We start from the raw sequence: 13,419 nt of genomic DNA, 5'->3' as shown, positions 1-13,419 counted from the left end.
TTGATTGTAGTATTGCGAGGCTTATTGTTATCTGCATAAACATTTTATTATAATGTGTATATTCTGAGTTAAAAGGTGAGTAACCCATACAACAAGAACAACAGCTAATATCTCCAGACTTGTTTTAAATATACGATATTGACAATTTGTATCGTTTCTGAAACAATACTGCATTTATAACAACGGAGACAAACATGTGATGCTGAATTTACCAAACTACCATTAGGATTGAATTAAAAAAAACTTTGGGGTAAACTGAGTTAAATATTAACATTTGATTTTTTTATTATCCATAAACCAGTGTTCCGTTGAACTTTAAAAATTAATAAATATTCATTTGTATATTGATAAATAATTTTAACTAATAACAACTCTTGGGTACCCTTTTTTCATACTTAATTCTTTTCGTAATCCTCAAAGTTGAAGATACCACGCTGGTGATAGAATGGGAATATATCCTTAATTGCTTTGACAAACAATGGATTTGTATAAGCCTTTAAACGCAGTTTTCTTCCAATCTCATCTTGGCTGGAGAAGTTATGAATATTTGAGTCCTTGTCAGAGGGAAACATAATAACTGGCAAATGATTCAAACAGGCAAAGAAAGCTGAAATATAAGGATAAATGTGAAATAATAAGATTATTTATATATATTTTCTTTAGATTTACCATAAAAAGAATTATTTATATTGAACATATCCTGTTGAAGACTTCTCAAAGTGGGCAATGGCTTCTTATAGCCCAATACCTTAAGACATTCTATCAAACGTTGATGATACATTGCCACAAAATGGTCATATTCTTTGATGCGAATATCTGCTGCCGCCGATAGGGTAATGAAAAATAATAAATCCTCAGCTGGGCTGCCCCATTTACAAATTTGGAAATCCACCATTAAAGTTTCGTTGTGTTTGCCATTGTCGAAGTAGTTAAACATGATGTTGCTGGACCAAAAATCACCATGGGTTAGAACATTAAAATTGTTGCTTGATTGTTGCAAAGTGGACAGAGCAGATTTCCAATATTGGTCAAATGTGGGCTGAAATTTACAATAAAAAAAAAATAATAAATGTAAGTTGTTTGCTGTTAAACAAGAATAACTTACAAACTTTTTAATGTATGTTTCAATATTATCGATACCCCATTGGGCCATGGCCTCTTTATAGGTTTCTACACTGCTTTCAAACATCGTTCTGAGAAATGCTGGTCCCTGACGTGAATCTACAAATCCGTATTGAAAATCTTCTGGATATGCACCATGCTGTTCTTCATACACTGCACTCGCTGCATGAAATTCAGCCAATTTTGTTAGCACCGCCTTCATGTGATCCATGTCACAACCCTCTATGCGTTTGGGATTTTGGAAATTTCTCTCCTTTAAATCTTCAAATAGTAAATTAATGCGATTTTCCTTTTTCTCTGTGTACAAACATTTTGGTGATATTTGTATGTTCCATCCCACTGCCTTATACAGTTCCTCAAAGGCAGGCAGATATTTGCCATACATTTCCATTTCTTTGGGGAAGAGGGATAATTTATTAATCAATTCACCTCCTTTGTCATCGTCCAGCATTGTTTTGAAAATGTAGGTTTTGTATTTGGTGGTGCCGTCTGAAAGGCAAGAGATTGTCAGAATAATAACAATTTGACCAAAACTCCTTCTTTTTATCTCTTCCAGAACCTGCAAATATCTACTATTTTCGGAATTTCGGTAAATTTATAAAGGACAAAATTGTAAAATATTCAAAATAGTAAACTCTTTAAGGTTCTGGAACAAAGCATTTGTGTATTATTATTTTTCTTTTTTTTTTCAAAAAAAGTGGTGATATATTTCTTTTACAAAAATAACTACTACATTTTTCACTATAAAAAATGCTGAAAGAAATCCCACTTCACAGCTGAGTCGCAAACATATTTTCCTATAAAAAATCTGACAGCAGCAACAGAGGAATTCTTTCCATGGAAAAAATCTCACCTCTGCAACGAAGTAAATTTTCTATATTAGATGACGCATTTTTTTAATTTTTTTAAATGCCTCTGATTTTCGTCCTACACGAAAAATATCCCTTTACAGTTCCCTGCCTTACCTTTCATTTCCAAATCGAAATGTAAACGTAACATAATTGATGTAAAATTTTCTCCTGGGGGTGTGGCAGCAGTGGGTGTGAATTTCTTTATATCCACCATATCGGGAACATCCTTGGCAATCAAATCACGAAAATAATCGGCATTTATCCAAGCAGGAATTTGAAGATTTTCATTTGGATTTATAATTTCATTATTTGGTGGCATTTTTTTTTTTGGCCTCTTTAGCTTTTGATGGGAAGGAAGGCAACAAGTGTTCGCACTGACAGAAAATTTGATACTGAAATTTCAAATCAATTTGTTTATCACCAAAAGCAGTAAAATGTTAATTATTTAAAAATGAATTTTTTGTTTTATAACCATTTTATTTGTCTTTGCTTATATCTCATATTGGAGGGCGAAAGAAACAGAAAGGTTGAGAGAGCGGAAGGGAATTGATTGATAAAAAATATGTGTATATTTTTATTACGGACTTAAGATGTGAGTTTTAAGCGTGCCAATCTTAAGAATCAAAATTCTCATTAATAATTTGCATGTTTCAGACTTTATTGGCAAGTCATGATGACATCACAGATACTTTTTCGGCATACATATTGGTGATAGAAGAATTTGCGTGTCTGGTGAAATTTTAAATGAAAATAAACATCAAATTGTCATGCAGTTTTTAATGAAGTATTTTTAACAGACGTTTAGAAATTTATTCCCATAACTATAAGAGTATTGGTCTGTTCCTTTACTTCTGAAAATAGTAAAACCAACAAAAGTAGTAAAAGTTTAAAACCGCTCCCATATGAATTGCATTGTGTCTGACGTAAAGGAACGCTTTTCGAGTAAAAAGTGGTAAAACTTGAAGATTCTTGAACGTAAAGGAACAGAGCTTATTATAAAGAGAACGGTGTATAAGTTCACTGCCATAAGTGTGCCTGCAGTGAGTTATCGGACATATCTAACAGAAATAATTAAAAAATGTTTTTACATCTATAAGATAAAGCCAAGTACCATTAAATACTTAACTAATGGTACGTTTATATATAACCAGATTTAATAAACCCACTGGGTTTCAAATGTCAATTTTATTAGGTAAACCTGAAATAAATACACAGGCTATAAAGTTCAAAAGAAATCCATAGACAATAATCCCAAAATATGAAAATCATGGCGAATGCATTGCTAAAAGCTTATTTTGCATTTCTCAAATTCGCAAACTCTTTAAGAACTAAGTTTAAAGTCATTTTAGTATACAAAAGTTATTTAAGTTGTTAAATCCATATTTCTTAAATAAAAATCCGGTATTATAAAGAATCCCTCCAGCTCGTCAAAAAGACCTTGATCTAAAAAAACTCCCTGAAGTTCGTCAATAAAGATTTCCTGAAGTACGTCTATAAAGGCTCCCTGATGTTCGTCTATAAAGACTGCCTGATGTTCGTTTATAAAGACTCCCTCCAGCTGGTTTAAAGACTCCCTCCAACTCGTCTTTAATGAATCCCTTCAGCTTGTCTATGAAGACTCCCTTCAGCTCATCTATAAACCCTCCCAACAGTTGGTTTATAAAAACTCCTTTCAGCTTATCCATAACCACACCTTCTAATATAAAGTGGGACTTGTAGAAGAATTATGAAAACCATATACATATATAAATTTCGGTACATCCTACTATACGGTCATATAAATGTTATATTTCCATTTTTTGGCAGCGATAATTTAAAATTTCAATGTCAATTGTACAGCTTTCGGTTTACTTTCGTACAAAAATATTGATTGTAGTATTGCGAGGCTTATTGTTATCTGCATAAACATTTTATTATAACGTGTATATTTTGAAAGAATAGGTGAGTAACCCATACAACAAGAACAACAACTAATCTCTCCAGACTTGTTTTATACGACATTAAACATTTCTTTCTTTTTTTACGAACCATCATACATGGTATAGCAACATATGTGATGCGAAATGAACAAACCACAATCGGGATTGAAATACTTTTGAGATAAACTGTGTTAAATATTAACATTTAATTTTTTATTATCCACAAACCAGTGTTGTGTTGAACTTTAAACAATTAATAAATATTTATTTTTTTGTGATAAATAATTATAATTCTAACAATTGACAACTTTCAGTTACCCACAATTTTCATATTTAATTCTGTTCGTAATCCTCAAAGTTGAAGATACCACGTTGGTGATAGAATGGGAATATATCCTTAATTGCTTTGACAAACAGTGGATTTGTATAAGCCTTTAAACGCAGTTTTCTTCCAATCTCATCTTGCCTGGAGAAGTTATGAATATTGGAGTCCTTGTCGGAAGGCAACATAACAATTGGCAAATGATTCATGCAGGCAAAGAAAGCTGCAATAGAAACGGGAAGAAATCAATAAACTAATTTTATTTATATACCTTTGTTTGAACCTACCATAAAATGAATTATTTTTATTGAACATATCCTGATGAAGACTTCTCAAAGTGGGCAATGGCTTCTTGTAGCCCAATACCTTAAGACATTCTATCAAACGTTGATGATACATTGCCACAAAATGGTCATATTCTTTGATACGAATATCGCCTGCCGCCGATAGGGTAATGAAAAATAATAAATCCTCAGCTGGACTGCCCCATTTACAAATTTGGAAATCCACCATTAAAGTTTCGTTGAGTTTGCCATTGTCGAAATAGTTGAACATTATGTTGCTGGACCAAAAATCACCATGGGTTAGAACATTAAAATTGTTACTTGATTGTTCCAGAGTGCAGAGAGCAGATTTCCAATATTGGTCGAATGTGGGCTAAAAATTACAAACAAATTATTAATTCTTTTAAATTTTTTTATTGTTAAATAAAAATAACCCACAAACTTCTTAATGTACGTTTCCACATCATCAAGTTCCCATTGGGCCATGGCCTCTTTATAGGTTTCTACATTGGTTTCGTACATCATTTTTAAAAATCCTTGCCCTTGACGTGAATCAACAAATCCGTATTGAAAATCTTCTGGATATGCACCATGCTGTTCTTCATACACTGCACTCGCTGCATGAAATTCAGCCAATTTTGTTAGCACCGCCTTCATGTGATCCATGTCACAACCCTCTATGCGTTTGGGATTTTGAAAATTCCTCTCCTTTAAATCTTCGAAGAGTAAATTAATGCGATTATCCTTTTTCTCTGTGTACAAACATTTTGGTGATATTTGTATGTTCCAACCCACCGCCTTATACAGTTGCTCGAAGGCGGGCAGATATTTGCCATACATTTCCATTTCTTTGGGGAAGAGGGATAATTTGTTAATCAATTCACCTCCTTTGTCATCTTCCAACATTGTTTTGAAAATGTAGGTTTTGTATTTGGTGGTGCCGTCTGAAAGAAAAGAGATTGTCAGAATAATAATAACAGGATTGACCAAAACTCCTTCTTTTTTTCTCTTCCAGAACCTGCAAGAATCTACTGTTTTTGAAATTTCGGTCAAATGTATAAAGGACAAATTTGTATAGTATTCAAAATAGTAGACTCTTATTATTTTTCTTTTTTTAAAGGAGGTGATTTTATAAAAATAACTTCCACATTCTTTCACTATAAAAAATGCTGAAAAAATCCCACTTCGAAGCTGAGTAACAAAAATATTTTTCATTAAAAATTCTCACAGCAGCAACTGAGGAATTTTTTCCATGGAAAAAACCTCACCTCTGCAACGAAGCAAATTTTTTATATAAGATGACGCAATTTTCAGATTAACATTGTCGTTTTTTAATTTTTTTATTGCCTCTGATTTTCGTCCTTCACCAAAAATATCCCTTCACTGTTCCCAGCCTTACCTTTCATTTCCAAATCGAAATGTAAACGTAACATAATTGATGTAAAATTTTCTCCTGGGGGTGTGGCAGCAGTGGGTGTGAATTTCTTTATATCCACCATATCGGGAACATCCTTGGCAATCAAATCACGAAAATAATCGGCATTTATCCAAGCAGGAATTTGTAGATTTTCATTTGGATTTACAATTTCATTATTTGGTGGCATTTTTATGTTCAAATAACTCTTATCTTTTGATGGGAAAGAAAGGCAACAAGTGTTCGCACTGACAGAAAATTTAATACTGAAATTTCAAATCAATTTGTTTATCACCAAAAGCAGCAAAATGTTAATTATTTAACAATGAATTTGTTATTTTATAACCATTTTATTTGTATTTGCTTATGTCTCGTTTTGAGGGGGAAAGAAATAGAGCGGGTTGAGAGAGCGAGAGGGAATACATTGATTGATAAAAAATAGGTGTATGTCTACTTCGGTCTTAAGATGTGAGTTTTAAGCGTGCCAATCTTAAGAATAAATATTCCCATTAATGATTTGCATGTTTCAGACATAATTGCTAAGTCATGATGACGTCACAGAGACATACATATTAGTGATCGGAGAATTTGCGTGACTGGTGAAATTATAAATGAAAACAAATATTAACTAGTCATGCATAAATTATTGTAGTTTTTGTTAATGATGTTTAGAAATTTATTCCCACAACTATAAGAGCATTTTAAAGAGAACGTTGTATAATTTCATTTTCATAAGTGTGCCAGCGTTGCGTTATCGGTCACATTTCATAGAAACAATTAAAAAAATGTTTTTCAGCTATAATTAGAAATCAAAAGAAATCTATAGACAATAATTCCCGAATTTTTAAATAGTGGCAAATGAATTTCTAAACTTCTCAAAGTTATATTGCTAATTCTTTGAGAAGTCATGTAATAAGTTTAAAGTCGTTTTAGTATAAATAATATAAAAAACCTGTATTAATAAAATCTACTTAGTGTAAATATGACTTAAGTATTTAAAAACAAAAATTGTATTAAACACCCTACTAAACTAAAAAATACTTACTGTGAGTCACCCTGTGAATACATTAAGGTTTCATCTTAGCCTTGAACCACCAATTTACAGTATCAATTCAGAGATGTCGCTAAAACGTTAATAACCAGAAGTATTTAACCTGAATAGATAGAGATATTTAAAATTTTATATTTTATGATTTATATTTTATATTTTATATTTTATATTTTATATTTTATATTTTATATTTTATATTTTATATTTTATATTTTATATTTTATATTTTATATTTTATATTTTATATTTTATATTTTATATTTTATATTTTATATTTTATATTTTATATTTTATATTTTATATTTTATATTTTATATTTTATATTTTATATTTTATATTTTATATTTTATATTTTATATTTTATATTTTATATTTTATATTTTATATTTTATATTTTATATTTTATATTTTATATTTTATATTTTATATTTTATATTTTATATTTTATATTTTATATTTTATATTTTATATTTTATATTTTATATTTTATATTTTATATTTTATATTTTATATTTTATATTTTATATTTTATATTTTATATTTTATATTTTATATTTTATATTTTATATTTTATATTTTATATTTTATATTTTATATTTTATATTTTATATTTTATATTTTATATTTTATATTTTATATTTTATATTTTATATTTTATATTTTATATTTTATATTTTATATTTTATATTTTATATTTTATATTTTATATTTTATATTTTATATTTTATATTTTATATTTTATATTTTATATTTTATATTTTATATTTTATCTTTTATATTTTATATTTTATATTTTATATTTTATATTTTATATTTTATATTTTATATTTTATATTTTATATTTTATATTTTATATTTTATATTTTATATTTTATATTTTATATTTTATATTTTATATTTTATATTTTATATTTTATATTTTATATTTTATATTTTATATTTTATATTTTATATTTTATATTTTATATTTTATATTTTATATTTTATATTTTATATTTTATATTTTATATTTTATATTTTATATTTTATATTTTATATTTTATATTTTATATTTTATATTTTATATTTTATATTTTATATTTTATATTTTATATTTTATATTTTATATTTTATATTTTATATTTTATATTTTATATTTTATATTTTATATTTTATATTTTATATTTTATATTTTATATTTTATATTTTATATTTTATATTTTATATTTTATATTTTATATTTTATATTTTATATTTTATATTTTATATTTTATATTTTATATTTTATATTTTATATTTTATATTTTATATTTTATATTTTATATTTTATATTTTATATTTTATATTTTATATTTTATATTTTATATTTTATATTTTATATTTTATATTTTATATTTTATATTTTATATTTTATATTTTATATTTTATATTTTATATTTTATATTTTATATTTTATATTTTATATTTTATATTTTATATTTTATATTTTATATTTTATATTTTATATTTTATATTTTATATTTTATATTTTATATTTTATATTTTATATTTTATATTTTATATTTTATATTTTATATTTTATATTTTATATTTTATATTTTATGATTTATATTTTATATTTTATATTTTATATTTTATATTTTATATTTTATATTTTATATTTTATATTTTATATTTTATATTTTATATTTTATATTTTATATTTTATATTTTATATTTTATATTTTATATTTTATATTTTATATTTTATATTTTATATTTTATATTTTATATTTTATATTTTATATTTTATATTTTATATTTTATATTTTATATTTTATATTTTATATTTTATATTTTATATTTTATATTTTATATTTTATATTTTATATTTTATATTTTATATTTTATATTTTATATTTTATATTTTATATTTTATATTTTATATTTTATATTTTATATTTTATATTTTATATTTTATATTTTATATTTTATATTTTATATTTTATATTTTATATTTTATATTTTATATTTTATATTTTATATTTTATATTTTATATTTTATATTTTATATTTTATATTTTATATTTTATATTTTATATTTTATATTTTATCTATACTTATAAAAGAGTTGAGTAATGATGACTCACTGACTCACTGACTCACTGACTCACTGACTGACTGATTCATAATCAACGCCCAGGCTAAACGGCTGGAGCTAGAATCTTGAAATTTTGAGGGAGTGTCACTCTTGGTCCCAAGGTGTCAGATAAGGCTGGATTTTTGGAAATTCGAACTAGAACGGTACTAAAAGTACTAAAAGGTACTAAATATGGTACCCTTATTATTAGGCAAACGCGAAGAGCTAGAATTCTGAAATTTGGAATGAGGTTCACTGATGGAGAGTTAGAAAGGTGTACCAAAGGGTTTTTGGAAATTCGAACTATAAGTGTACGAAAAGTACTAAAAGTTACTAAATTTAGTACCATTTGGTATTACATGAACGGATAGAGCAAAAATCTTAAAATTCGGAATGAAAATCAAGGTTTAGAAGATGAATTGATATAAGGAGGTGGTTTTGAAAATGTGTACTCATGTGTACGAATAGTACTAAATGGTACCAAATTTGGTACAATTTGAATTTGGGCGAAACGATTCTGAAATTTGGAATTACTATTACTGTTGGAGTGTAGGTTTGAGATATGGAGGTAGTTTTCGAAATTCGTACATATGGGTACGAAAGGTACTAAATAGTACCAAATAAGGTACAATTTGGATTTGGGGGAACGGCTGGAGCTGAAATCCTGAAATTTAGAATTAGAATAACTGTCGGAGTGTAGGATAGAGGTATTTTGGAAATTCGTACTTTTGGGTACGAAAAGTACTAAATGGTACCAAATTTGGTACAATATGAATTTTAGTGATCGGATAGAGCTGGAATAGTGAAATTTGGAATTAAGATTACTATTGGAGCGTGGGATTGGGATACTTTTTGAAAATTCGTACTTATGGCAACGAAAAGTACTAAATTCGTACTTGTGGGTACAAAAAGTACTGAGTGGCACTAAATTTTGTATAATTTGGATTTGGGTGAACGGATATAGCAGGAATTCTGAAATTTGGAATTAAGATTACTGTTGGAGTGTAGGATAGAGGTAGTTTTGGAAATTTTTGGTTATGGGTACGAAAAGTACTAAATGGTACCAAATCTTGTACAATTTGGATTTGAGTGATCGGATAGAGCAGCAATATTGAAATTTGAAATTATGATTACTATTGGAGTGTGGGATTGGGATACTTTTGAAAATTCGTACTTATGGCTACGAAAAGTACTAAATTGTACCAAATTTGGTACAATCTGTATTTGGGTGATCGGATACATTTGGAATCCTGAAATTCGAAATTAAGATTACTGTTGGAGTGTTGGATAGAGGTAGGTTTGGAAATTCGGACCTATGGGAACAAAAAGTACTAAATGGTACTAAATTTGGTACAATTTGGATTACGGTGATCTGATGCAGCTGTAATTCTGAAATTTGGAATTAAGATTACTGTTGGCGTGTAGGATTGAGGTAGTTGTTGATATTCGTATTTTTGGGTACGAATAGTACTAAATAGCACCAAATTTGGTACAATTTGGATTTGGGTGAACGGATATAACAGGAATTCTGAAATTTGGAATTAAGATTACTGTTGCAGTGTTTGATATAGGTAGGTTTGGAAATTGGGAACTGTGGGAACAAAAAGTACTAAATGGTACTAAATTTGGTACAATGTGGATTACGGTGGTAGGATGCCGCTGTAATCCTGAAATTTGGAATTAAGATTACTGTTGGCGTGTAGGGTTGAGGTAGTTGTGGAAATTCGTACTCATGGGTACGAATAGTACTAAATAGTACCAAATTTGGTACAATTTGGATTTGGGTGAACGGATATAGCAGGAATTCTGAAATTTGGAGTGTTTGATATAGGTAGGTTTGGAAATTGGGACCTGTGGGAACAAAAAGTACCAAATGGTACTAAATTTGGTACAATGTGGATTACGGTGGTAGGATGCCGCTGTAATCCTGAAATTTGGAATTAAGATTACTGTTGGAGTGTAGGGTTGAGGTAGTTGTGGAAATTCGTACTCATGGGTACGAATTTGAAATCCTGAATTTCGAAATTAAGATTACTTTTGGAGTGTTGGATAGAGGTAGGTTTGGAAATTCGGACCTATGGGAACAAAGGTACTAAATGGTACTAAATTTGGATTACGGTGATCGGATGCAGCTGTAATCCTGAAATTTGAAATTAAGATTACTGTTGGCGTGTAGGGTTGAGGTAGTTGTGGAAATTCGTACTCATGGGTACGAATAGTAGTAAATAGTACCAAATTTGGTACAATTTGGATTTGGGTGAACGGATATAGCAGGAATTCTGAAATTCGAAATTAAGATTACTGTTGGAGTGTTGGATAGAGGTAGGTTTGGAAATTCGGACCTATGGGAAAAAAAAGTACTAAATGGTACTAAATTTGGTACAATTTGGATTACGGTGATCTGATGCAGCTGTAATTCTGAAATTTGGAATTAAGATTACTGTTGGCGTGTAGGATTGAGGTAGTTGTTGATATTCGTATTTTTGGGTACGAATAGTACTAAATAGCACCAAATTTGGTACAATTTGGATTTGGGTGAACGGATATAGCAGGAATTCTGAAATTTGGAATTAAGATTACTGTTGGAGTGTTTGATATAGGTAGGTTTGGAAATTGGGAACTGTGGGAACAAAAAGTACTAAATGGTACTAAATTTGGTACAATGTGGATTACGGTGGTAGGATGCCGCTGTAATCCTGAAATTTGGAATTAAGATTACTGTTGGCGTGTAGGGTTGAGGTAGTTGTGGAAATTCGTACTCATGGGTACGAATAGTACTAAATAGTACCAAATTTGGTACAATTTGGATTTGGGTGAACGGATATAGCAGGAATTCTGAAATTTGGAATTAAGATTACTGTTGGAGTGTTTGATATAGGTAGGTTTGGAAATTGGGACCTGTGGGAACAAAAAGTACTAAATGGTACTAAATTTGGTACAATGTGGATTACGGTGGTAGGATGCCGCTGTAATCCTGAAATTTGGAATTAAGATTACTGTTGGAGTGTAGGGTTGAGGTAGTTGTGGAAATTCGTACTCATGGGTACGAATAGTACTAAATAGTACCAAATTTGGTACAATTTGGATTTGGGTGAACGGATATAGCAAGAATTCTGAAATTTGGAATTAAGATTACTGTTGGAGTGTTTGATATAGGTAGGTTTGGAAATTGGGACCTGTGGGAACAAAAAGTACTAAATGGTACTAAATTTGGTACAATGTGGATTACGGTGGTAGGATGCCGCTGTAATCCTGAAATTTGGAATTAAGATTACTGTTGGCGTGTAGGGTTGAGGTAGTTGTGGAAATTCGTACTCATGGGTACGAATAGTACTAAGTAGTACCAAATTTGGTACAATTTGGATTTGGGTGAATGGATGGAGCTGAAATCCTGAAATTTAGAATTAGAATAACTGTCGGAGTGTAGGATAGAGGTATTTTGGTAATTCGTACTTTTGGGTACGAAAAGTATTAAATGGTACCAAATTTGGTACAATATGAATTTAAGTGATCAGACAGAGCTGGAATAGTGAAATTTGGAATTAAGATTACTATTGGAGTGTGGGATTGGGATACTTTTGGAAATTCGTACTTATGGCAACGAAAGGTACTAAATGGTACCAAATTTGGTACAATTTGGATTTGGGTGATCAAATACATTTGAAATCCTGAATTTCGAAATTAAGATTACTTTTGGAGTGTTGGATAGAGGTAGGTTTGGAAATTCGGACCTATGGGAACAAAGGTACTAAATGGTACTAAATTTGGATTACGGTGATCGGATGCAGCTGTAATCCTGAAATTTGAAATTAAGATTACTGTTGGCGTGTAGGGTTGAGGTAGTTGTGGAAATTCGTACTCATGGGTACGAATAGTAGTAAATAGTACCAAATTTGGTACAATTTGGATTTGGGTGAACGGATATAGCAGGAATTCTGAAATTTGGAATTAAGATTACTGTTGGAGTGTTTGATATAGGTAGGTTTGGAAATTGGGACCTGTGGGAACAAAAAGTACTAAATGGTACTAAATTTGGTACAATGTGGATTACGGTGGTAGGATGCCGCTGTAATCCTGAAATTTGGAATTAAGATTACTGTTGGCGTGTAGGGTTGAGGTAGTTGTGGAAATTCGTACTCATGGGTACGAATAGTACTAAATAGTACCAAATTTGGTACAATTTGGATTTGGGTGAACGGATATAGCTGGAATCCCGAAATTTGGAATACTGTTGGAGTGTAGGATTGATAAAGTTTTGGAAATTTTTAGTTATGGGTAGGAAAAGTACTAAATGGTACACAATTTGGATTTCAGTGATAAGATACATTTGGAATCGTGAAATTCGGAATTAAGCTTAT

The 13,419-nt window shown here is 28.8% G+C and overlaps 1 protein-coding gene across 1 annotated transcript; it reads right to left on the bottom strand.

The window, feature by feature from the left end:
* Positions 1 to 260: 260 nt before the first annotated feature.
* Positions 261 to 6,357, bottom strand: LOC141391552 (uncharacterized). Its single transcript, XM_073964424.1, has 8 exons — positions 5,898 to 6,357; positions 4,937 to 5,442; positions 4,502 to 4,871; positions 4,229 to 4,437; positions 2,088 to 2,370; positions 1,106 to 1,611; positions 670 to 1,039; positions 261 to 607 (listed from the first exon to the last, which is right to left on the bottom strand). The coding sequence occupies exons 1-8, from the start codon at positions 6,100 to 6,102 to the stop codon at positions 396 to 398; spliced, it is 2,661 nt and encodes an 886-aa protein (XP_073820525.1). The 5' UTR covers positions 6,103 to 6,357; the 3' UTR covers positions 261 to 395.
* Positions 6,358 to 13,419: the final 7,062 nt, after the last annotated feature.

This window comes from Musca autumnalis, unplaced genomic scaffold, assembly GCF_047663935.1.
Source record: "Musca autumnalis isolate F117 unplaced genomic scaffold, ASM4766393v1 scaffold_1, whole genome shotgun sequence".
Lineage (NCBI taxonomy): Eukaryota > Metazoa > Arthropoda > Insecta > Diptera > Muscidae > Musca > Musca autumnalis.
The sequence above is the reverse complement of the archived record's forward strand: the minus strand, read 5'-3'. Positions and strand labels throughout refer to the sequence as shown.

Coding starts and splice junctions, on each gene's coding strand:
- LOC141391552 (XM_073964424.1), bottom strand. CDS start 6,102: ATGCCACCAAATAATGAAATTGTAAATCCAAATGAAAATCTACAAATT. Junction 2,371..4,228: donor TTGAGGATTACGAACAGAAT/TAAATATGAAAA, acceptor TTGATTTGAAAT/TTCAGTATCAAATTTTCTGT. Junction 608..669: donor TATAAATAATTCTTTTTATG/GTAAATCTAAAG, acceptor CTTATATTTCAG/CTTTCTTTGCCTGTTTGAAT.